The sequence below is a fragment of the Hemiscyllium ocellatum genome, chromosome 12 (assembly GCF_020745735.1).
Source record: "Hemiscyllium ocellatum isolate sHemOce1 chromosome 12, sHemOce1.pat.X.cur, whole genome shotgun sequence".
Taxonomy (NCBI): Eukaryota; Metazoa; Chordata; class Chondrichthyes; order Orectolobiformes; family Hemiscylliidae; genus Hemiscyllium; species Hemiscyllium ocellatum.
In genome coordinates, this window is record NC_083412.1 from 36,238,566 (window position 1) to 36,261,296 (window position 22,731).

General features: G+C 41.6%; 1 protein-coding gene across 1 annotated transcript in view; it reads left to right on the forward strand.

The window, feature by feature from the left end:
* Window positions 1–22,731, forward strand: part of LOC132820918 (cilia- and flagella-associated protein 47-like) — a 491,537-nt gene that overhangs the window by 32,709 nt on the left and 436,097 nt on the right. The window contains 4 exon segments of the mRNA XM_060833275.1: window positions 1,292–1,422; window positions 15,185–15,414; window positions 16,523–16,715; window positions 18,165–18,387. Coding sequence (XP_060689258.1) covers window positions 1,292–1,422; window positions 15,185–15,414; window positions 16,523–16,715; window positions 18,165–18,387 — 777 coding nt within the window.

A 22,731-nucleotide genomic window follows, 5' to 3' on the forward strand; every position in this document is an offset into this window, starting at 1 on the left:
TAAAAACTACTGAGAAATTTCTGCTTTTCCAAGGCCTTCATTCCAGGAACTCATTGACTCAACGAAGAAAAGTCAGGATTGCATCAAAAGAGACACCAAGTTAAAACCCATTATTTTAATTACTGTTTTACCTTCATCTGTGTCTAATCTTGAAAGTGTAATAATGTGGGTGAGCTGAGTGAGTGAGACATCACTTTTTTGATTATCTGCATGACAAGTGTATGAGAAGTCAAATAACCTTCTTCATTTTAAATACACAGAGCATTGCTGCTGGGTTATCACAATTAGGTCTGTCTTTTTGAGTGTCAGAAAATACATACGCCCACACTCTAATATATTGATCATGCAGAGGGTGAGAATGATGGCTGGCTTTCTGATTTAGAAACCATAGTGATTTGCCAGTATAGGGTGGGCTGGGAGGAACAAATTACCCAAATCTGGAACAATGCAATCAGAGACTACATGGAGAGCAAGAATGGGGAGAAGGAGATGGTCTCTGAAAACCAGTCTATGCCATTCCCTCCAATCCCCTTGCCCTCTTTCCCTCTGAGCCCCACTTTGTGGGAAGAGTTTAAAAGGGAGCCCTCACAGCTAAATCTCCTGTGGTGTAGGCCTCGACTGGCAGACTTTAGGATCCAAACAGCATCTAATTGGCTGGCACTATCAGATTGTTAGCGCCAATACCTGAGATGGGTGAATGCCCACGTGTACTAGTTGGCTGATAATAACCTGACTGGCGGGTGACGTGAGGAGCCTTTTTCAATGATGGGTGTAGTGTGTTAGTTGCACTGAACATACTCACATTTGGTAAAAAATGGAACAATTCTGAATATGTCTGTGTGTGATAAAGTCATTGTGTGGGATTGAGCCAATTAGATTTTCTTTGGGAGCTCAGGCTCCTTCCCTCCTCAATTGTGCTCTCTATATCAGGAGACTGATTTTCTAATCTCTTTTGGCATACCAAATCCAATCCCTTTGCTATTGACTTCCTTTTCCTTTAGAAAGAAAAGTCGAGGTTTTGCCTCTTGAGATGCTGACTAGAATTGAGGCTGTAATCAGAGCAACCATTATTTTATTGATTGTTGGAACAGACTCAAGAGGCCAATTGGCCTTTTCTTTCTTTTCATGATGCCCTGATGCTCTAATTCCTGGAGTTTGTGAAGGCTTTGCCTGACTATTTTATTTGAAACTACTGGGCTTCTGTAAGAGTTATGACAAGGATCTGGTGGAATGCTCTGAGAGATCTTCCCTAGAGTATACATTCTGAAAAGGATTTTGATCTTTCTTATAGCCCTTTCAGATTTCATAAAAAAGAGAACGAAATCCCACATTACCGAGAGTATGCCCTTTATGTGAGATTTGAAGCCTTGGGCAGCTGTGATACCTTTATGAAGAAATCATCTGGAAGCATTGAGAGAAAAGGTACTCAATAAATCTCAAGTGCATAATATTGAATAACAGAGCGTGATGTTATTATTTGAATGTATGAATGCATTCATATGCTGATACTGCACAGCAAGTACTATGTTTAATATTTCTTTGCTACAGCTGGTCGTTAATGTGACAGCACTGCGGGGCTGAATTTTCATCTTGAGGATGAGGAATAAGGGCAGGGACTGTTTCTCGAAGTGGGGAGGGTGGCCCCAAAGTTAGAGAGACGTTTGCAGGCCTCACAGTTTCAGAGTGGCTCCTGTCGCAGTTTGAGATAAGAGTGCACCTTGATAAGAAGAGGTGATCTCAAAACATTTTACAAAACGTTTTAAGCAAACATTGACAACAAAAAACATCTGTGTTGGGAGGGGCAGGTGTTACAAGAACCTCTTGAATTCGCCCCATCAGTGCAGACAGGAAAGACCTATACAATCACCTTAGCATTCCAGCCTGAGTCCTAACCTGCAAGTAGTAAACATATACTTGCTGGCTGCAAAATCCCTGTCGGCATCTTTAATCCCTACTTCAAGGCTCTCATTTCTTGCCTGAATTGGGGTGAATGGCCTTCCTGGTCCCTGAACTTGAGATGGCCAAAATGGCCAGTGTGATGAATGGGGTTGATAAACCAGCTTGGTTGTCAATCTTTTAATTTTTGCACCTTGTCTGTCTCAGTTCTCATTGTCGATGGAACCCAAAGATTCAACACATGGAGTAAAGGTCAAAGTGTTTTGGCTGCCCTATAGATTCCATACTGTTTCACAAATGATAGGGAACAACAAAGCTGCCAGAGAGCGAGAGAGAGAGAGAGAGAGGGAGATGCAGAACTGAACTTGCTTTTTTCACAGCAAAGAGGATTAGTGGGAATCTCTTCAAGGTCTTTAAATTGCTGAGGCATAGATGTTGAAAATATAATCAGATTATATGACTTTAAAATGAGTACAGAACTGGAGGGTTAATGTTTAAAATTAACTCACCTTAAAGAAGATTAAGTATTTGACAAAACTGCTTTTCTTCCAGTATTGTGGGAAATCTAAAAAGGACTGCCAGTCAAAATAAAAGCAAATGCAACAGTTACCTTGTCTGAGGTGTAATTTATGTTAAAGATTTCAGAGTGTGTTCAGCAATTTGATCCTTATTTTGAGGACTACAAAAGTAATTTTGAATGATTTTATTGTCTTTGCGGAATTTTCTCCTCCCTTGAGTGGAATGGATAATGGCGAAAAAGTTGGTAAAATATAATGAGAATAAAAAGATCAGAGTCTCAATGTTGAGAAGAAATTTTGTGATTTTCCACTTCAGCTTTAAATGGCAACTTCAGAATCTCACCACTGAGCAGCAACTAACCTATTCCCAAGTATTTGCATCTCAATATTAGTCAACTCTTCTTATTCCCATGCCAGCACATGACCTTGTTTCCTTCTTCAAGAAGGTCAAAGCAGGTAGCAGCTTATGCTGGTCTTTAACCAACTGTGACTACAACACAATATGTCTAAATGCTCCATGGCCATCATCCTTCTCGACATTTTATCAGTGAAAGTTATCATCAGCAAACCATCAACCTCACCATATCATCATGCTCTTCTCAGACCAACTCACACACCATCTCAGCCCTTTCAGTACTTAACTTTGGAGCTCAAGGACACCATTTACCTGCAGGTTTCGGCCAGGTTGCTCTGCATGCAAGAATACACATGAAGCTGATAACTCTGCACAAGATGCACCTTATGGCTCTTAGCTTCCTTCTTATCACTCACTTACTTTGTGTTTCCTTCTAGCTGCCAGCCTCTGTGACTTGCATTGCCTTTTAGTGCTGAGGGGGAGAGAGTTTGAGTACTGAATAATCAAGAGGGTGGGCATTTTGTTGTATGGCACTGTACTATATCAATATCGTTGTGTATTGTATGTTTGGATAAGGTAACTTTCCTTGGTGCTCATGGAGTCATGACAATGACCTTAGTCAGCCTCCATATCACACTGTGAGGGCATAACATAAATCTTCATTGTGTTGGATATGAGGGCTCAGGTATTTCTTCAATAAACTGTACGAGCCTTCTAAACTTCCCAGCTTTTCAGTTCATGCGTCTGGTATGAACTTCACTGTAGCAGGAGTCCTTGTGGTCTTGTTTCGAATCTGAAGACAGCAAAGAGGGAGATAGCAATTATGCCATCAGCAAGCTCAGCAAGAAGAACAACCACCTTAAATTGACACACAGTCTCTCGAGAAGAGGCACCAGATGAAAATTCACCAAGAAGAAGGAGGAGGGATGGAATGAGACCTTGTACCAACGTGCCTCACTGCCCTTTCCTTCCATTGTCTAAAATGTAGTGCAGTCACCAGTTAAGGATGCCCAGGTCATCATCATGGATCTATGTCATTTGACTTGCACCTGAGAAAGTGGCACTCCCATCCTCGTGGCTGTCAACGTCGCAGCTGCCCTGAATTTTTCCGCTTTCATCTGATTTCAGGGAGCAGTTGTGCAGTATCTCCCAAACCTCCACATATAAATGCATCCAGAATTTTGGTGAGATCATTTTCTTCAGATTACAGCTGTTGCTATCCTTGCCTAATGATGCAGAGAGTAAAGAGACTGAGAAGCTGGAGATTGTTGTACATATTGGTAAGAATGATATAATTAGAGATAGGGTTGAGGCTTTGTAGCGTGAATTTAGCAAGTTAGGTAAAAGATTTAAAGGTAGTAATGTCTGGATCACTCCTGGTACCATGTTCTATTGATAGTTGGAATAAGAAGATAGAGAAGATAAATCAGTGGCTGAGGAGATGGTTGAATGGGCAAGATTCCAGACTTTTGGATCATTAGGATCTCTTACAGGACAGAAGAGACCTGTTCAAAAGGGATGGGTTTCACCTGAACTGGAGGGGGAGATTTGCGAGTGCTATTTAGGAGCCTTTAAATTAGTTTGGGGGTGGGGATATGGGAAGGAGGATCCTAAGTAGTAGTGAGAATAGAATGACAAATGAGGAAGATTCTGAAGTTAAAGAGAGCAAGTTAATTAGACAAGACAGGCAAGAGTAAGTCAGAAAACAAGGTAAGTTTGAAGAACCAGCAGCAGGGGTTGGTACATGGGACATCAATGTTGTGGCCATCTCAGAGACATGGATAGAGCAGGGACAGGAATGGTTGTTGTAGGTTCCCCGATTTAGGTGTATCAGCAAGAACAGAGAAGATGTAAAAGAGGTGGAAGTGTGACATTGATAGTGAAGGATTATATTACGGTGGCAAAAATGACATTTGAGAACTCATCTACTGAGGTTGTATCGGCTGAGGTTAGAAAGAGGAAAGGAGAGGTCACCCTGCTGGGTGTTTTCGATAGGCCTCCGAATAGTTCCAGAGATGTAGAGGAAAGGACAGCAAAGATAATTCTGTAACAGGGTAGTTGTTATGGGGTCTTTAACATTTCAACTATTGACTGGAAATACTATAGTTCAGGTACTTTAGATGGGTCCATTTTTGTTCAATGTGACACAACAAGCCAACAAGCAGTGAGGTCACATTGGATTTGGCACTGAGTAATGAACCTGTCCAGGTGTTAGATTTGAAGGGAGGTGAGCACTTTGGTGATAGTGACCACAATTTGGTTATGTTTACTTTAGCGATAGAAAGGGATAGGTATATACTGCAGGGCAAGAGTTATAGCTGGGGGAAAGGCTATGATGATGCGATTCAGCAAGAATTAGGATGCATAGGATAGGGAAGGAAACTGCAGGGGATGGACACAATTGAAATGTGGAACCTATTCAAGGAACAACTACTGCATGTCCTTGATGAGTATGTACCAGCCAGGCAGAGAGGAAGTGATCGAGCAAGGGAGCTATTATTTACCAAAAATGTTGCATGTCTTGTCAAGAGGAAGAAGAAGGCTTATGTTAAGATAAGACATGAAGACTCAGTTAGGGCGCTTGAGAGTTACAAGTTAGCCAGGAAAGACCTGAAGAGACAGCTAAGAAGAGGCAGGAGGGGACATGAGAAGCCTTGGCAGATAGGATCAAGCAAAACCCTGAAGCCTGCGATAGGTATATCAGGAATAAAGGAATAACTAGAGAAAGACTAGGGCCAATCAAGAATAGTCATGGGGAGTTGTGAGTAGAGTCAGTGGAGGTAGGGGAAGTGCCAAATGAAAATTTTTCGTCAGTATTCACACTTGAAAAAGACAATGTTGTTGAGAAGAATACTGAGATACAGGCTACTAGCCTAGATGGAATTGAGATTCACCAGGAGGAGGTGTTAGCAATTCTGGAAAGTGTGAAAATAGATAAGTTCCCTGGGCCAGATGGAATTTATCCTAGGATTTTCTGGGAAGTCAGTGAGGAGATTGCAGAGTCTTTGGCTTTGATCTTTATGTCATCGTTGTCCACAGGAATAGTGCCAGAAGACTGGAGGATAGCAAATATAGCCCTCTTGTTCAAGAAGGGGAGTAGAGACAACCCTGATAATTATAGACCAGTGAGCCTTACTTTGGTTGTAGATAAAGTGTTGGAAAAGGTTATAAGAGATAGAATTTATAATATTCTAGAGAGGAATAATTTGATTAGGGATAGCCAACTCTAATTTGTGAAGGGTTAGTCATGCCTGACAAACCTTATTGAGTTCTTTGAGATGGTGGCCAAACAGTTGGATGAGGGTAAAGCAGCTGATATGGTGCCTGATAAGGTTTCCCATGATAGGCTATTGCTCAAAATATGGATGCATGGGATTGAGGGTGATTTAGCGGTTTGGATCAGAAATTGGAGAGCTGAAAGAAGACAGAGGGTGGCGGTTGATGAGAAATGTTCATCTTGGAGTTCAGTTACTAGTGGCATACCACAAGGACCTGTTTTGGAGCCACTGCTGTTTGTCATTTTTATAAATGACCTGGATGAGGGCAAAGAAGAATGGGTTAGTGAACTTGCAGATGACACTAAGGTCGGTGGAGTTATGGATAGTGCTAGAGCATGTTACAGGTTACAGAGGGACATAGATAACCTGCAGAGCTGGGCTGACACGTGGCAAATGGAGTTTAATGCAGATAAGTGTGAGTTGATTAACTTTGGAAGGAGCAACTGGAATGCAGACTACTAGGCTAATAGTAAGATTCTTCATAGTGTAGATGTGCAGAGAGATCTTGGTGGCCATAGACATAGATCCCTGAAAGTTGCCACTCAGGTTGATAGGGTTGTTAAGAAGGCGTACAGTGTGTTAACTTTTATTGGTAGAGGGATTGAGTTTCGGAACCACAAGGTCGTGCTGCAGCTGCACAAACCTCTGGTGCGGCTGCACTTGGAGTATTGCATACGGTTCTGATCACTGCGTTATAGGAAGGATGTGGAAGCTTTGGAAAGGAGTCAGAGGAGATTTACTAGGATGTTGTCTGGTATGGAGGGAAGATCTTACAAGGAAAGGCTGAGGGACTTGAAGCTGTTTTTGTTGGAGAGAAGACGGGTGAGAGGTGACTTAATTGAGACATATAAGAGAATCAGAAGGTTAGATAGGGTGGGTAGTGAGAGCCTTTTTCGTTGGATGGTGATGGCAAGCATGAGGGGACATAGCTTTAAATTGAGGGATGATAGATATAGGACAGATGTCAGAGGTAGTTTCTTTACTCAGAGTGTAGTAGGGGCGTGAAGTGCACTGTCTGCAACAGTCGTAGACTCACTAACGTTAAGGGCATTTAAATGCTCATTAGATAAACATATGGATGAAAATGGAATAGTGAAGGATAGATAGATTTCAGATTGGTTCCACAGGTCGACCCAACATTGAGGGCTGAAGGGCCTGTACTGCACTGTAATGTTCTGTGTTCTATGTTTCAAGTAAACTGCTTTTATTTCAAGTAAGGGGTCTGACAGGTAAGGCAGTGAACTCAGGGCATGCATGCGAACATGGGACTGGTACGTCATAGTTATCACAGAAACATGGCCAAAGGAGGGACAGGACTGACAGCTCAATATTCAGAAGTTTAGGTGCAAGGGAGGCATGAAAGGAAGGGAAAGATTACTGCTGTACTTAGAGAGGATATTCCTAAGGGATTGTCCTATAAATCTAAATGGTTGGAACTCAGAAATTGCTCCCCAGTAGTCAGTAGGAAATTGAGGAGCAAATATGTTGAGAAATCTCAGATATTTGTAAGAAAAATAAGGCTGCAATTGTCGGAAATTTTAACTTTCTCAACATAGACTGGGACTGCTATAGTGTTAAGTGCTTGGATGGGGAGGAATTTATTAAATGCGTTCAAGAAAAATTTCCTTATCAATATGTAGATGTATGTACTAGTGAAGGAGCAAACCTTGACCTTCTCTTGGGAAATAGGCAGGACAAGTGACTCATGTGTTGGTGGGGGATCACTTTGGGACCAATGATTATAATTCTATTAGTTTTAAAATAATTATGGAAAAAGATAGGCCCTGTATACAAGTTAAAGTTCTTAATTGGAGGAAGGCCAATTTTGACGGGATGAGACAGGAACTTTGGAATGATTGGAATAGACTGTTTGCAGGGACAGGGACAACCCGGAAGTGGAAGGCTTTCAAAAGTGAGAGTTCAGAGACAATATGTTCCTGTTTGAGTGAAGGGGCAGGCTGATAGGAGTAGGAAACACTGGATGACTTGAGATATTGAGGCTCTGGCCAAGAAGAAAACAAAGGCATATGTTAGATATGGACAACTGGGACCAAGTGAATTTCTTGAGGAGTATAAGGAGTGTAGGGGCATACTTCAGAGGGAAATCAAGAGTGCAAAAGGGAAATATGAAATAGCTTTGGCAGGTAAAGTTAAGGACAACCCAGAGATTTTACAAGTACATTAAGAGCAAAAGAGCAACTAGGGAGAGAATACGGCCCCTTAAAGATCAACGAGGTCGTTGATGTGTGGAACCACAGCAGATCAGAGAGATACTAAATGAATATTTCATGTCTGTATTTACTGTGTAGAAAGACATGGAGGTGAATGAACTCAGGGAAATAAATATTGATGTTTTGAAAACAGTTCCCATTACATAAGAAGAGGTCCTGGAGGATTTAAAAAACATAAAGGTGAACAAATCTTGGGGAGCTGATCAAGTGTACTGCAGGACGTTGTGGGAAGCTAAAGAGGAAATTGTGGGGCCCTGAGCAGAGATATTTATATCTTGCACCACCATAGCTGAGGTGCTAGAAGACTGGAGGCTAATGTACCTTTATTTAAGAAAGGCTGTAAGGAGAAGCCTGGGGACCATAGACCAGTGAGTTTGACATCAATGGTAGGTAAGTTGTTGGAGGGCATTCTGAGGGATAGGATTTACATGCATTTGGAGAGGAAAGGACTGATTAGGTCAACATGGCTTTGTGCATGGGCAATTGAATCTCACATACTTGATTGAGTTTTTTTTTGAGGATGTGACCAATAAGCTAGATGAGGGCAGAGTGGTGGACATTGTCTAAATGGACTTTAGTAAAGGCTTTGACAAAGTTCTGCAAGGTAGACTGATTAGTAAAGTTAGATCACCTGGGATCCAGGGAGATCTTGCCAATTTTCTTGATGGTAGGAGACAAAGGGTGGTGGTGGAGAGTTGTCAGACTGGAAGCCTGTGAGCAGAGCTCTTCTGGGATCAGTGCAGGGTCCACTGTTATTTGTCATTTATGTCAATGATTTGGATGAGAATTTAGGAAGCATGGTTAGTAATTTTGTGGATGACACCAAAATTGGTGGTATAGTGAACAGTGATGAAGGTTATCTAAGATAACAAAGCCTTCTTGACCAACTGGGCAAATGGGCAGAGGAGTGGCATATGGAGTTTAATTTGGATAAATATGCATTCTGGTAAAAGAAACAAGGGCAGAATTTATATAATTAATGGTAAGGCCCTGGGTAGTGTTCTCGAACAGAGACACCTAGGCATTCAGGTACATAGTTCTTTGGAAATTGCATCACAGGTAGATGGGGTGGTTCAGAAGGCATTTGGCCCACTTGTCTTCGTTGCTCAGACCATTGAGTATAGGAGTTGCGATGTCATTTTGAAGTTGTACAGGATGTCAATGAGGCCACTTTTGCAGTACTGTGTACAGTTTTGATCACCCTGCGAAAGGATAGATATTATTAACTTGGAGAGGGTTTAGAAAAAGATTTCTAAGGATGTTGCTGGGACTGGAGTTAATGAGCTATAAGCAGAGGCTGAGACCTTCTTCATTGGAGTGTAGGAAGTTGAGAGGTAACCTTCTAGAGGTTTATAAAATCATAAGGGGCATAGATGAGGTGAATAGCAAAGGTCTTTTCCTCAACATAAGGAAGTTCAAAACTAGGTGGCATATTTTTAATGTGAGAGGAGAAAGATTTGAAAGGAATCTGAGAGGCTACCTTTTCACATAGAGGGTGGTTTAAATGTGGAATGAATGTGAAAGTGGCACTTAAGGTACAAGTTACAATATTTAAAAGACATTTGGTTTAGAGGGATATGAGCCAACTGCAGGCAAATGGAACTAGTTTAGTTTGGAAAACTTGGTCAGCATGGAGGAGTTGGACCAAAGGGGCTGGTTCCGTGCTCTGTGACCCAGCAGCTTAACCAGTGGGTTTTTCCGCCATTTCTGTCTTCCTCTAGACACTGGCTGCTATCGACAGCATCCTTATCACTTTGAGAGTGACCTATCACTAACCTGCAAAGTTTATCAGCAAAAAAGGCTTCCCATCTATCAATGTGCAAAATATATATTACAGACTATACTAAATCATGATTGGCTGCACCAGTTACCCTGGAAGTTGCCATGATATGCATACTGAAGAGCTCACTGGGTTCCTGCCTCCTCTTCAGGTCCCCTGGCCACACATAAATGGGAGCCGAGCTTTACCCCTCCAAATATGGTGCATGACACCATCATAAAACCTTCAGACTGATGCAGAACAAAAGTACTATGCTGCTCATGCTTCCACCCAGGCCAAAATGGAACTGCACATGGTTAGTATGGTCAGAAATATTGTTATGTCATGCTATGCTCTTCCATAATTGAAGTCAACAAAATGAGGATGCAGAATAATTAGAGGATTGAGAGCAACCTTCTGAAGATGAAGATGAAAATGAGACATTTATGTGGAAGATTATTCAAGAAGCATGACAGAGCATTGCATTGCCAAACATGAGAAGGCAGAGACAACATTATTGAAACCTGTTTCCAAGATGAATATGTTGGTTTGGACTTAGTTTAGTTGTTTTAGTTGTTGAATTATTTCATGAACTTTGTTTAAAATTCTGTTTTAATGTGTCAAGCATTGCCTGATTTGTGCAAAGTACAGTGGTCCTTGTCATTGTTGCAATCCTTGACCTTTTCTGTTGTCGAATAAATATCTCATTATCCATCTGATTGTCCATTTAATATCTTTGGCCTATCCCTTTTGCAAGCATTGTAGAGTGAAGCCTTTCATGATAGTCAGTTGTATGAGAGGAACTCTGAGGAATCTCCTTTAGACATTAGCATCAGTATTCCTTCAAATGTTTCAGAGAGCACATGGACTGCTATATTGCCTTGAAAAGCTGGAACATCCCATAAGACAGCATTGAATCTGTGAGAGAAAGTGCTTTGTGCAGTGCTTCTTAGCAGAACAATAAGCTGGAAGGGAGACTGGATATGTGAGCTGCCCATTGTACATCTCCTAGTCTTGAACAGCATTACATTCCCTTGAAAAGGTCATAGATAGATAGAATTAACCTTTATATCCAGGGATGTGTGGAATTGTTACTCATTCCATACTCTCACCCACAAGATGGATATATAAGTGCAAAATGTTTTGTGCCAGCCAGGCCCTAGAATAATCCTGCAAACACTGTCCTTTAGTTAGTGTTACTCACGTCAAAGTGCAATGCATGAACGCAGTTCTGAATGCGATGATTCAAAGATTCCTGATGTTTGATGCTGTCTACAATCAATGAATCAGTTGCTTGAGAGAGATGAGCAATACCATTATAACTTTGTTCATCCTTGGGATGTTTGAAGAGACTGCTGAACTCTTTCATTTGTCCAGCTTAACCAGGTCTGACAGTGAAAATGGCATGTCAGCAGACATTGTAACCATACACGTGTGGATATATTTACAAAAGAACAAGGTCATTTACAATTGTCTGTCACCCATGTCACCTATGTGCTCCCAATAATTTTTATTTCTTCCCACTTGGAAGACCAAGCCCATTTGGGACTAGATTCCAAGGCTGCTGACAGGATCCTGATGATCACACACACAGGGGTGAGATGAAGGCTAGACCTGGGTCACCATTCCAGTCACGTTCAGAGCTGTCATGTTATTGATAATGCTTGTGGACTCCTCCATCCTTCGATCTAGTTTACCAATTGCCTCTGACAAACCTGCTTCCTGTTTTGGTTCCTGTCTGCATTTTGACAAACTCATTAAATGCCGAGACTGGGGTAATCTTTTGCCTAGGGCTCAGAAGGTGCCTGCTCTCCAGCACCATCTTAGTGTCAAGGACCTGGAGTATTTCTTCTTTGACTTGCTGCAGAGACTTGCTTCTGCTCCCGAGTCTAATCACGAAAGGTGAAGCTCTTGGAGCTGGTGGATGTGCAGGTGAAAGCCTTGCTGGTGCATCTAAGAGTTCAATAGCTTATTCCTTGGAGGTGTAGGTTGACAGTCTCAGGCACTTGTCTCTTTGGGCAGAACTTTGAACAATGAGGCATGTGCAAGGGAGAGTTTGAGCATCTTGGAAGTGAGTGGAAGAGCAGTTAGTGGTGAGATGGAGAGGGGCAGGATGAGGAGAGCTAGTGAAGTGACCCTAGGGAGCGAATAATAAACAGAGAGGGCAGGAAGGAGTTGTCATGTGGGAAAATAAGTGGGCCAGAGCCATGGAGTGGACAGAGTGCACGCAATAGAGAGATTTGTAGTTCATGCCTTGTGAGGGACTTATACAATGGCAGAGTTCTCATGCGTGGTGGCCCTGTGAGTGTGAGGTACCAGGGAGCTGATGCTGGCTGTCACCTTTGCGGACTGCAGAAGATCACTGACTTTCTTCCTGAACTGCTGTGCATACATTCACCCAAGCACTGCACTGATCTATCTGTAAGATAAGTTCTGGTGATGTGGCCTCCTTTGACAGTCAGCATGGCAAAGTACAGGCCTCTTCTCCAGTATCCTGTACAGCAGCACTTCCAAGTCTCTGTAGAGTGGGGAGACAACTTGCCTTTATGAACACCTTCCTCAGCTTTAATAGTGGGAAGGCACAGCATGAGCTTCAGATGCTTGCTTGCTGTACCTGGATCCCTGCACGTGAATGCTGCAAGGTCTCATCAATGGTGAGCACTTCTACCTGTCCTGCTGCACAATTCCACAGAAATTGGTGAGGGAATGTCAAAGAGTGAGGTTGTATAATGCGTGAGGTGAAGAGCAGGAGATTACATGAGAAAGTCATTTTGAGCCAAGGGGGAGCAGACACCACAAATCTTACTTGACAAACTACTTCAACTGAAAACATGGAAATTCTGTCCTGAGAATTTTTATGACTTTGGCAGATCTATTACATTAGCAACAAACCATTTACACAAATTGTCCATTTTTCTAATATAATAGTTGTTCACTAGTTTTGAGAGTGATCTTCTCAGTGCACCATCAGTAGTAGATTATTTTTTCAAAACATTTAAATAAACTCGAATTAGAATTAGATTTATTGCCCCATATACTCAATTGAGAGCAGTGAAAAATTGATAAAGTTGTCACTATGGCACCATCTTAAGTACAAAGTCTGTAGAATAAATTAGAAAAGAAAGTTCAGCATTACAGTTCTTCAAGCATTCTGTCTATGCCAGGACCTTGCCTTGAGTCTGCTCCAGGCCTCACCACCTGACCATGTTGGGCCTCACCTCCAGAATGAGCCGACTTTGCCTCCAAAGTCAGGGTGATCAAATACTGAGCAAGTCACTGTATTCAGTGTCCAGATTTTATTACTTCGTCACAGCATCCTTAACAGCTACGGAAAAATAGGGGAAGTTACAGAGCAAAAGGATTGCAGACTTACTTAGACAAAGGATCAGGGAATTCTCATGGTATAAAATAAGGCAATTACACCCATTGTGTCCACACTGGCTCTCTGAATGTGGAATTCTGTTAGCTCCATTCACTTGTCTACTCCCTGTAATCCTGCCCATTCTTCCTTTTCAGATATCAGTCTAATTCCCTTTTGAATGTTTTGATTGAACTGCCTTCAACAGTCTCAGGCAACACATTCAAACCTTAACCACTTACTGTATGAAAGTTTTTGCACATTACTGTTGCTTTATTTGACAATTGCTTTAAATCTGTGCCCTTTTGTTCTCGATCCTTGCATAAGTGCGAACAGTTCCTCACCATCTGCTGTGTCTAGCTCCCTCATGATTTTGACACCCTGTTCCACACTTTCACACCCCCTCGGACCTTTCCGACGCTGAACTTGTGAGAATTGACTAACATTGGCTCTCTTTGCTTACTAATATCAGAAGCAATCACAGTTACATTGGATTTAGGGATGTTTTCTTGCTGCTTTCACTTAGATTTAAACATGATATCAGTGGTGAGTTGCTAGCCTATTTTCTCTTGGAATGAAGTTTTTAAAAACATATTTTCTGTTCCTGTGAAAATTTAGAATCAAATTTAGCAACTGCAGTTGGATTGCAGTGCGTCTGCAGCTAGGAAAGCATGTTCACTGAACACAACAGGTGCAGTTTCTATTTTATGACGACTAATGTGCATTCAAAATGTCCCATTCACATTCTGTGAGCCTCCCATGCTGCTCCCCCATCCAGTTCCAGTTTTCAGTGTAGATGCCAGCAGGAGAGTACAGGCCCCACCTATATGCTGCTTATGTCATTTAAAGTGAGAATATTAAACTGAATGGGAGCTCAGAAACAGAAGTTTCAAAAACAACTTTAGGGAAAGACTTACATGAAGGCGTCACTGTTTATGACAGCTGCACATGCCAAATTCTTTAGAGCCAATGAAGGACTTTTTGAAGTGTCGTCATTCCTGTAAAGCAGGAAACACAGCAGCCAATTTTGCATGCAGCAGAGTCCCAAAAATAGCCCTGACTTACCCTTGAGATTATCTGTTTTGTGGCATTGACAGAGGGATACATATTGCCCGTGATACCAGGGATAACTTCCCAGCTCTTCTTTGAAATAGTGCCAACAGGATGTTTTCCGGAGCAGGCAGAAGGAACCTCTGTTAACCTCTCACCCAATAGAAGGGTCCAGCGACTGTGCAGTGTACCATCAATATTGTACTAGACTGAAGAATGTTGGTTTTTATGTACTAATCCTAGAGTGGGTCTTGAACAGAGAGCTCTGTGATGTGAAGATGAGAGTGCTAGCAACTGAGTCACAATGACATAAAATAGAATGCAGAAGATTCAGAGCAGGTAAATAAAAGAATGGCATTTCAAAAGTAGTACTTTTGATAAACATGTCATAGCTTTGAACTGGTTGCAATGTCCCTGCAGTTATCAGACCCAACCCAGCCCTGACCTCTTTATTCTCAACCACTCAGTTTTACAGACACCACCTCATGAACATGATCTACTTGGCAGTTTTGCAGTGATCATTTGCTGCCTCTGACTCACTGCTATGCTCACTGTGATATGTTTGAGTTAGATACTTGGAAACATTTGAACCAGTGACATATTGAATTGAAAAATTTGCAGCATCACGTTGTAGAAGATATTTGGATCAATATGTTTTAAATTCTCAACTTTGAACTGTAAATTTTCATTGAATCTAAGTGGAAGATTTCTCATTGTTTCATTGCTCTTCTTTTTGTAGATCAACCACAAGTTGAGTTAGCACTCACTGGAATTGGATTCCGTGTTTGTTTAAACATCAGTCCAGTGACAGAATTTGACTTCAAGGAATGTTTTCTTGGTGAAAAGGCTTATGTTATAAGTACTCTTCGAAATGATTCGCCGTTGCTTCCACTATGCTTTCAGTTCCCTAAGATAGCACATTTTCAGATCACTCCAGCAAAAGGAAGGATTAAGCCAGGGCAGTCAAAGGTAAATATCTTCAAACTACCCTATAATTTTCTGATTTGTGTTATTTATAAATGCCTAGATTTGAGAGAAAAAAAATCACTTGGTTTTATTGAATTAATTAACAAATGATACATGCTGGCTCCCTGTACTGAACAAAGGATGTTGCCTGGTATGGAGGGAAGGTCTTACAAGGAAAGGGTGAGGAACTTGAGACTGTTTTCGTTAGAGAGAAGAAGGTTGAGAGGTGACTTAATTGGATGGCGATGGCTAGCGTAAGGGGATGTAGCTTTAAATTGAGGGATGATAGATATAGGACAGATGTCAGAGGTAGTTTCTTTACTCAGAGAGTAGTAAGAGCGTGGACGAGCTGCCTGCAATAATAGTAGACTCACCAACTTTAAGGGAATTTAAATGGTCATTGGATAGGTATATGGACAAGAACGGAATAGTGTAGTTAGATGGGTTTCAGATTGTCCACAGGTCGGCGCAACATTGAAGACTGAAGGGCTGTACCGCACTGTAATGATCTATGTTCTAAAGACTTTTTTTGTGAGTGGACTCTTGACTTGAACAATTATCATTGTTAAGCTGCGGAATGTTAAAAATAATGGATTTAAATGGATCAGCAACATGACAAGAGAAAGGTTTTCTGAAGGTGCAGAGGAGCCTTCAGAACTCCATCCATGTACATGTTCCCACCATGTGCATCAAGTGCTGAATGAACTCCTGCAGTCCTTTTAGCAGTTTCAGTGCCTTCATTTTATACCAATTGCACCAGGCTACCGTTGTTCACAGGAGGAGGGGGGACAGAGTGAATGTTTTCTTTAAAGTCCTTACTAACGAGCTTGAGGGAGATGAGAAGAGGTGGTGACAAAAAAGGTTGAAACTGGGGTTTGCGGGACTCTCAAGTGGCAGTGACCTTTAGGTGGTATGAAATAGTCATATTTTCCTTCCATAAGGAAGATGACAGAAAATTATGAGCTTCTGATCACAGTAATGTAAAATCTAGTCATTTAAAATTGAGTGTGCATAATAATTACAACTTTGATTTCACACCAAACATAAAGATTCAGTCAAATCAAAGGTTTCCATGCAAATTTAATTATCTTTCTTCTTTCTTGTCAAACAGGATATTATTATCTGCTTTGCTGCTGAGCAACTTGGCACTTTTCGAGTAATTCAACTGATAAAGTTTTTTGGACTGGTGATGGTCCCAGACAATCCAATAAAGTTGAAAATGCAGCCATTTCACCAAATGAAAATTACTTTATTAGGTGTCTGCAAAACTTCTGTGAAGAAACTGGAGCCAAAATCAATTCCTCGTAAGTTTACAGGGCAGTTATGAAATGCCATGTCTATAATGAGTTGATATGTTAGGAAAATGTTATGGGTTTTCAATTCTGGATTTTAGTTCTCAGCATTGGCTAGCAGTGAAGATATTGCAAAAAGAGAACTTTATTGGGAAATCTCTTTCATCAACACAAGCCTCCTTATCAACCAGCCCTATATAGCACCTCACAGGATGAAATATGTAAACTCTGTATCTCCAGAAACAGGCTGAACTATAGGGGCTTTAAGTTGGCCTCTGATGTACAGCATATAATTTCAGAGGCATGTAATCGGCTCCTGTTATCCATAAACAAGAACTCAGTTGTGGTTAAATAGCCCAACTACCTTGTGGGTATCTCTGGAGAAGAGAAGGTAAGAGAATAAATCCGAACAGAAAATTTGGAGGGGAGTCCTGTGAACAGAAATCTGTCACCTATCAGGCAGTTTTCTGGCAATTTCTGTAGTTTTTACCAAACATGACTGGTTTTATCCTTATCTTTGGACAATACAAGCAATACTGACAGGAAGGATCCTTTTCTTGGGCAACTCAGCGTCTCCATCTTACTTGTCCAGACCTGAATTCTGGAGAGGATAATCCCACATTTATGGTTTATGTTGACACAACATGGGAAGAAATAGTCACTCTTTATAACCTCTTGTTTAATTGGTGTGGGGCATTAGTGCCAAGGGTTACTTCCGACAGTGAGAGTGAGTATGGTATCTCATGACAAGTACGCATTTCCAACTAGGCAACCCCCAGTCAGCCTGCTTGCTTTAATGAGTGCTTGGAGATTAGAGATTCACTCCTCAATAGACTGCTTATCTAACCAGGTCAGTCAAATTTGTTAAAGAGACACTCAGTTTTTCACATTGCTAATGAAAGGAATGTAAGGACTGTGTAGTCTGGCCTTACTGCCACCTTTCTCCAAGTTGGTGACACACGTAAGATAGCTGTGCTCAACAATTTTATAAATTCACTTATGGGCCTAGTTGGAAATGTGTAGTTGTCATCCAATGAGACATCTGAAGTTCTTTTGGTTTTTACTTGTATTATATGTTTTGTGAGAGTTTTTGGTGCAGCTCCAGGATTGGTGGGGCAAGTCCTCCAGACTATCCCCTTCAAACAGAGGGGAAACCATAAATTAGCTCCTTTTCTTGTTTTCCAAGTGGGGGACTTTGTTAAGGTCAGCATCATCTACTTCTGCATTGAATGATCTGCTCAATATTGGCAGGATGGAAATTTCTGACTCTGGGTGTTCTTTTTTTCGTTCGATAATATAAGTTTGTTTTACCCTCACATAAGAATGTGGGGGTGAAAGAAAAGATTCATTCCCAGCTTATTTCTTTGATGAATTTTTGTATTTGTTTTAGTTTTTTTCTGGGATATAATCTAGAATCCGAATCATTTTGATTATTCAATTTATACCATGTCTGATCCTTAGAAATAACTCCTGTCATTGCTAAAGAACCTGAAACACTGGCTCAGCAGACAACTGATCGAAAAGTCAAGTACATTGATTCTTGTCCTGTGACGCTCCCTACTGGCTGTGAAAGCTTGCTATTTCAGCAAAACAGAAGCAAAAATTTAGAAAACAAGGCATCTCCTTCAAAACCTGATGGCAGAGGCGCAAGTACCAGGTCCAGCAACAGAATTGAAAAATACACGTGAGTGCTGATTGAAAGAACATTTTCATATGTTAAAGTGTAGGTCTAGCCTCAAAAACAAGAGAGAAAAAGGCAATCTTTTCTTTTCTGTGTACTTTCACACAAATTGAAATCAAATAAATCATCCAATAATCATGAGTGATCAATGTTTATTAAAAAATTCAAAAAGTAGCACTGCATTTCGTTGAATTACGCCATGAGGCTTTCATGTCTACCTGAAAAGGCAGATTAGCCTTAGATTTAGGTTTCATCTGAAAGACCATGCAGCACACCCCCACAGCACAACAATGCCAGTCTAGGTGGAAATACCTCCACAGAGGCCGGTGTCCCATCATCAAGTCACTCTTTATTTACTCATGAAGAGTCCTTGACACTGATTGAACTTCCTCAGAGACAGTTCTCGGAGTGAACAACATGTCTGAGATTCCAGTTTATATCTGTCAGCCAGGGGTCCCTCAAGTGGATCAGATTAACAGCCCAAGTCAGGGAACTCATATTCTGTGAGGTCCACCTGGCTGACCTTGTTACAGTCACTCCAGAATATATCCCCTTGAGTGGGATTTGAACACACAAACGTCCGACTCTCACAGAATACCTCTGTTCAAGTTTCTGCCAAGGATGGAACTGAAACTTGATAGAAAAGATTTACAAGGATGTTGCCAGGGTCGGAGGATTTGAGCTATAGGGAGAAGTTGAAGAGGCTAGGGTTGTTTTCCCTGGAGCGTCGGAATCTGAGGAGTGACCTTATGGAAGTTTACAAAATTATGAGGGGCATGGATAGGATAAGCAGACAAAGTCTTTTCCCTGGGGTCAGGGAGTCCAGAACTAGAGGGCATAGGTTTAGGGTGAGAGGGGAATGATATAAAAGAGACCTAAGGGGCAACTTTTTCACGCAGAGGGTGGTACATGTATGGAATGAACTGCCAGAGGAAGTGGTGGAGGCTGGTACAATTGCAGCGTTTGAAAAGCATTTGGATGGGTATATGAGTAGGAAGGGTTTGGAGGGATATGGGCCAGGTGCTGACAGGTGGGACTAGATTGGGTTGGGATATCTGGTCGGCATGGACAGGTTGGACCGGAGGGTCTGTTTCTGTGCTGTAATGACTCTAATGTAGTATAATGCTATATTTACCATTTCTTTTTAGCAGATTAACCCCCCTTTCTCCTTTTAGTTTTAATATTTTATATTAATGTTTAATAATTTTTAAATCCTGAATCATATTGACGCTTGGGGGCTGATCTTCTTAGCCCTCACAAGGGTGTCAGAAGTCAAAGGGGCTCCAAAGGTGTTTGACAAGAATTGGAGGTAGGAATCTCCCTTGGGGTGACCCTGTGATCATTGGAGATATTCTCTTAACTGCACCAAGATCTTACACTTCTGCTTTAAACCTCCTGGATTCATAAAACTGGCCTCTCAACCCAAATGCTTGGGCCAGACAGCCTGACCATGCCAAAGTCCTGGATTTGCCTTAAGTCTGACCTTGGTAACATCCTCTTCCTCAGCAGCCACTTGTAAACTTACCAGTGGCTATTGCTTGAATCTGGCCCTGCAGATGCTACGAAGGTATCAGCAGGAGCCCATCTTCCTCTCCGGACATGAGCAGAAGTCTCACTCTGAGGCATTTAATACCTACCAAGCATAAAATGGCTGAGGAGCAGCTGAGCTTTCATAGACAGGCTCCTAACTGTCTTTTCAGCTAGTTTATTGGTGAGTGGAGCCTATGACCAGGGCACCTTGAAAAGCCTGTGCAAATCCTGCATCTGGCAAAGGTTCCGTGGCCTCTTCAGTTGATGCTTTCTTTCCATGGGTAATACAATAAAAATGTTGAGGTTTCACAAAGTTTTGTTTGGATTTTTCCACCTTTAGTGCCTGATTTTGAGATGAAGTAGGAATGATATTGTGGAATTGTGTGTTCCATTAACTGTTAGCTCATTTGGGGATTGGTTAGTTCAGTTGGCTGGAAGGCAGGTTGGAAGTGCAGAGTGATGCCAATAATGTAGGTTCAATTCATGCACTGGCTGAAGTTACCATGAAGAGCTCTCCTACTCAAGCTTTCCTCTTGCCTGACGCATGGTGATCCTTCGGTTAAACCACCACTACTCATCCTCTCTCTCTCTCTCTCTCTCTCTCTCTAATGAGAGAGCAGCCCTATGGTCTGACAAGATAATGGTGACCTTACCTTACATTTATAGCATTATGCATCATATTTGTTTAAGATGATGTTTCAGTGTTATTAGACAGAATGTGAGGGTAAAAGAAAAGATTCATACCCAGCTTATTTTTTTGATAAATTTTTATATTTGTTTCATTTTTTTCTGGTGAGGAAAGGATTCAGAAAAGATTTACAAGGATGTTGCCAGCGTTGGAGGATTTGAGCTATAGGGAGAGGTTGAATTGGCTGGGGTTGTTTTCCCTGCAGCGTCGGAGGCTGAGGGGTGACTTTATAGAGGTTTATAAAATCATGAGGGGCATGGATAGGATAGACAAAATCTTTTCCCTTGGGTGGGGGAGTCCAGAACTAGAGGGCATAAGTTTAGGGTGAGAGGGGAAAGATATAAAAGAGACCTAAGGGGCAACTTTTTCACTCAGATGTGGCACGTGTATGGAATGAGCTGCCAGAGGAAGTGGTGGAGTCTGGTACAATTGCAACATTTAAAAGGCATCTGGATGGGTATATGAATAGGAAGGGTTTGGAGGGATATGGGCCAGTTCTGGCAGGTGGGACTAGATTGGGTTGGGATATCTGATCAGCATGGACGAGTTGGACCGAAGGGTCTGTTTCCATGCTGTACATCTCTATGACTCTATATCTCTATGACAACTTCAGTATCGACACTTGCACATTTACGTAAGAGCTCTTGTTGCTTTTCTAACTCCAAAAAGGAAATAATAAATTTGCCTTTGTAATGGCCCCTATGTATTTGTGTTTTGGATTAAGGACATAACAATAGGAGAACCAAGTAGGCAACATTGTTTGATTAGATTACTTACAATGTGGAAACAGGCCCTTCAGCCCAACAAGTCCACACCGACCCGCAACACTACGGGCAATTTAGCATGGCCAAGTCACCTGACCTGCACATCTTTGGACTGTGGGAGGATACCGGAGCACTCGGAGGAAACCCACGCAGACACAGGGAGAATGTGCAAACTCCACACAGTCTGTCGCCTGAGTTGGGAATTGAACCCGGGTCTCTGGCGCTGTGAGGCAGCAGTGCTAACCACTGTGCCACTGTGCCGCCCACCAGTCCAGACCAGTTATGGACCAATCCAGACCCCCTCAAAATATTTTAAGAAGGTAGCCTAGACCTAACTTGTTCTTATCCTAAAGGGAAATGTAAAGTGTTGTGTCCCAGATGCAATTTGATTGGTCAAACTACTCAACACAATACTTAAAACATTATAGTGAAAATACAACAAAAGAAAGAAGCACTTAGAATAGCTTAACTCTACAGGAAAACCTAACAGCGTAATAGATACAGTAACTATTCCTAATTAACTGTTCCAATAGACTAACATCCCATAAACACACCCTTGGCAAAAGGGCAAATTTAGAAAATGGATTTTCTTACATGCATTGCCTGCTGTAGGAAGAGAAATCTCAATGTCTAGCTGTAACCGAAAGAGGGGGAAAAGTAGTTTTTACTTCTTTACAATTCATTCAGCTTTTGCTGAATCTAAAAACTAAAGCAACCCACTAGAAACCTTGGTGTGTGAGAGCTGGCCACACCACTCCAGGCTGCCCCTATAATTCCAACTTGAAGAAACAAATCTGTTCATGTTACCACAGACTGCTTGAAATCTCTCATTCAGTCTCTCTCTTGAAAGAAACCAAGACAAATACACTTCTTAAAGCCACAGCATTGTCACATTAGGAGTCATGTGACACTTACTCACATGAAGCCCTCCTATTTCTATTTATAAGACAGTGTTTTTTAAGTACCCCACTATTATTAGTTGGAAATTAAAAAGATCCCACAGTCTCTAACTTACTGTTATGGATTGTTTGAAGGAACCAGTAAGATTTTTCGTGCCAGAATCCAATGCCTGTCCATAGATGAATGAGTGGAAGAACAAACAATACCATTTATATCTCTATGGATAAATGATGGCAGAATGATAAGGCCCTGCCATCTTGTGGAGTTGCTAGGTTTCAGTAATGACTTAACTTCGAGGACAAGCCACCTGGGACAAGCATTCTTTGACCAAGTGTTTGGGAGGATTCTGGATGATCACTCTGCATCCACTATTAGTGATGCCATGGGGAGCTAGCACTGAAGCCTTTGCTGTGAGCCTTCAGTGAGCTCCTGGATGCAAGGTGAAGGAGATGAGTTTTAATCCTT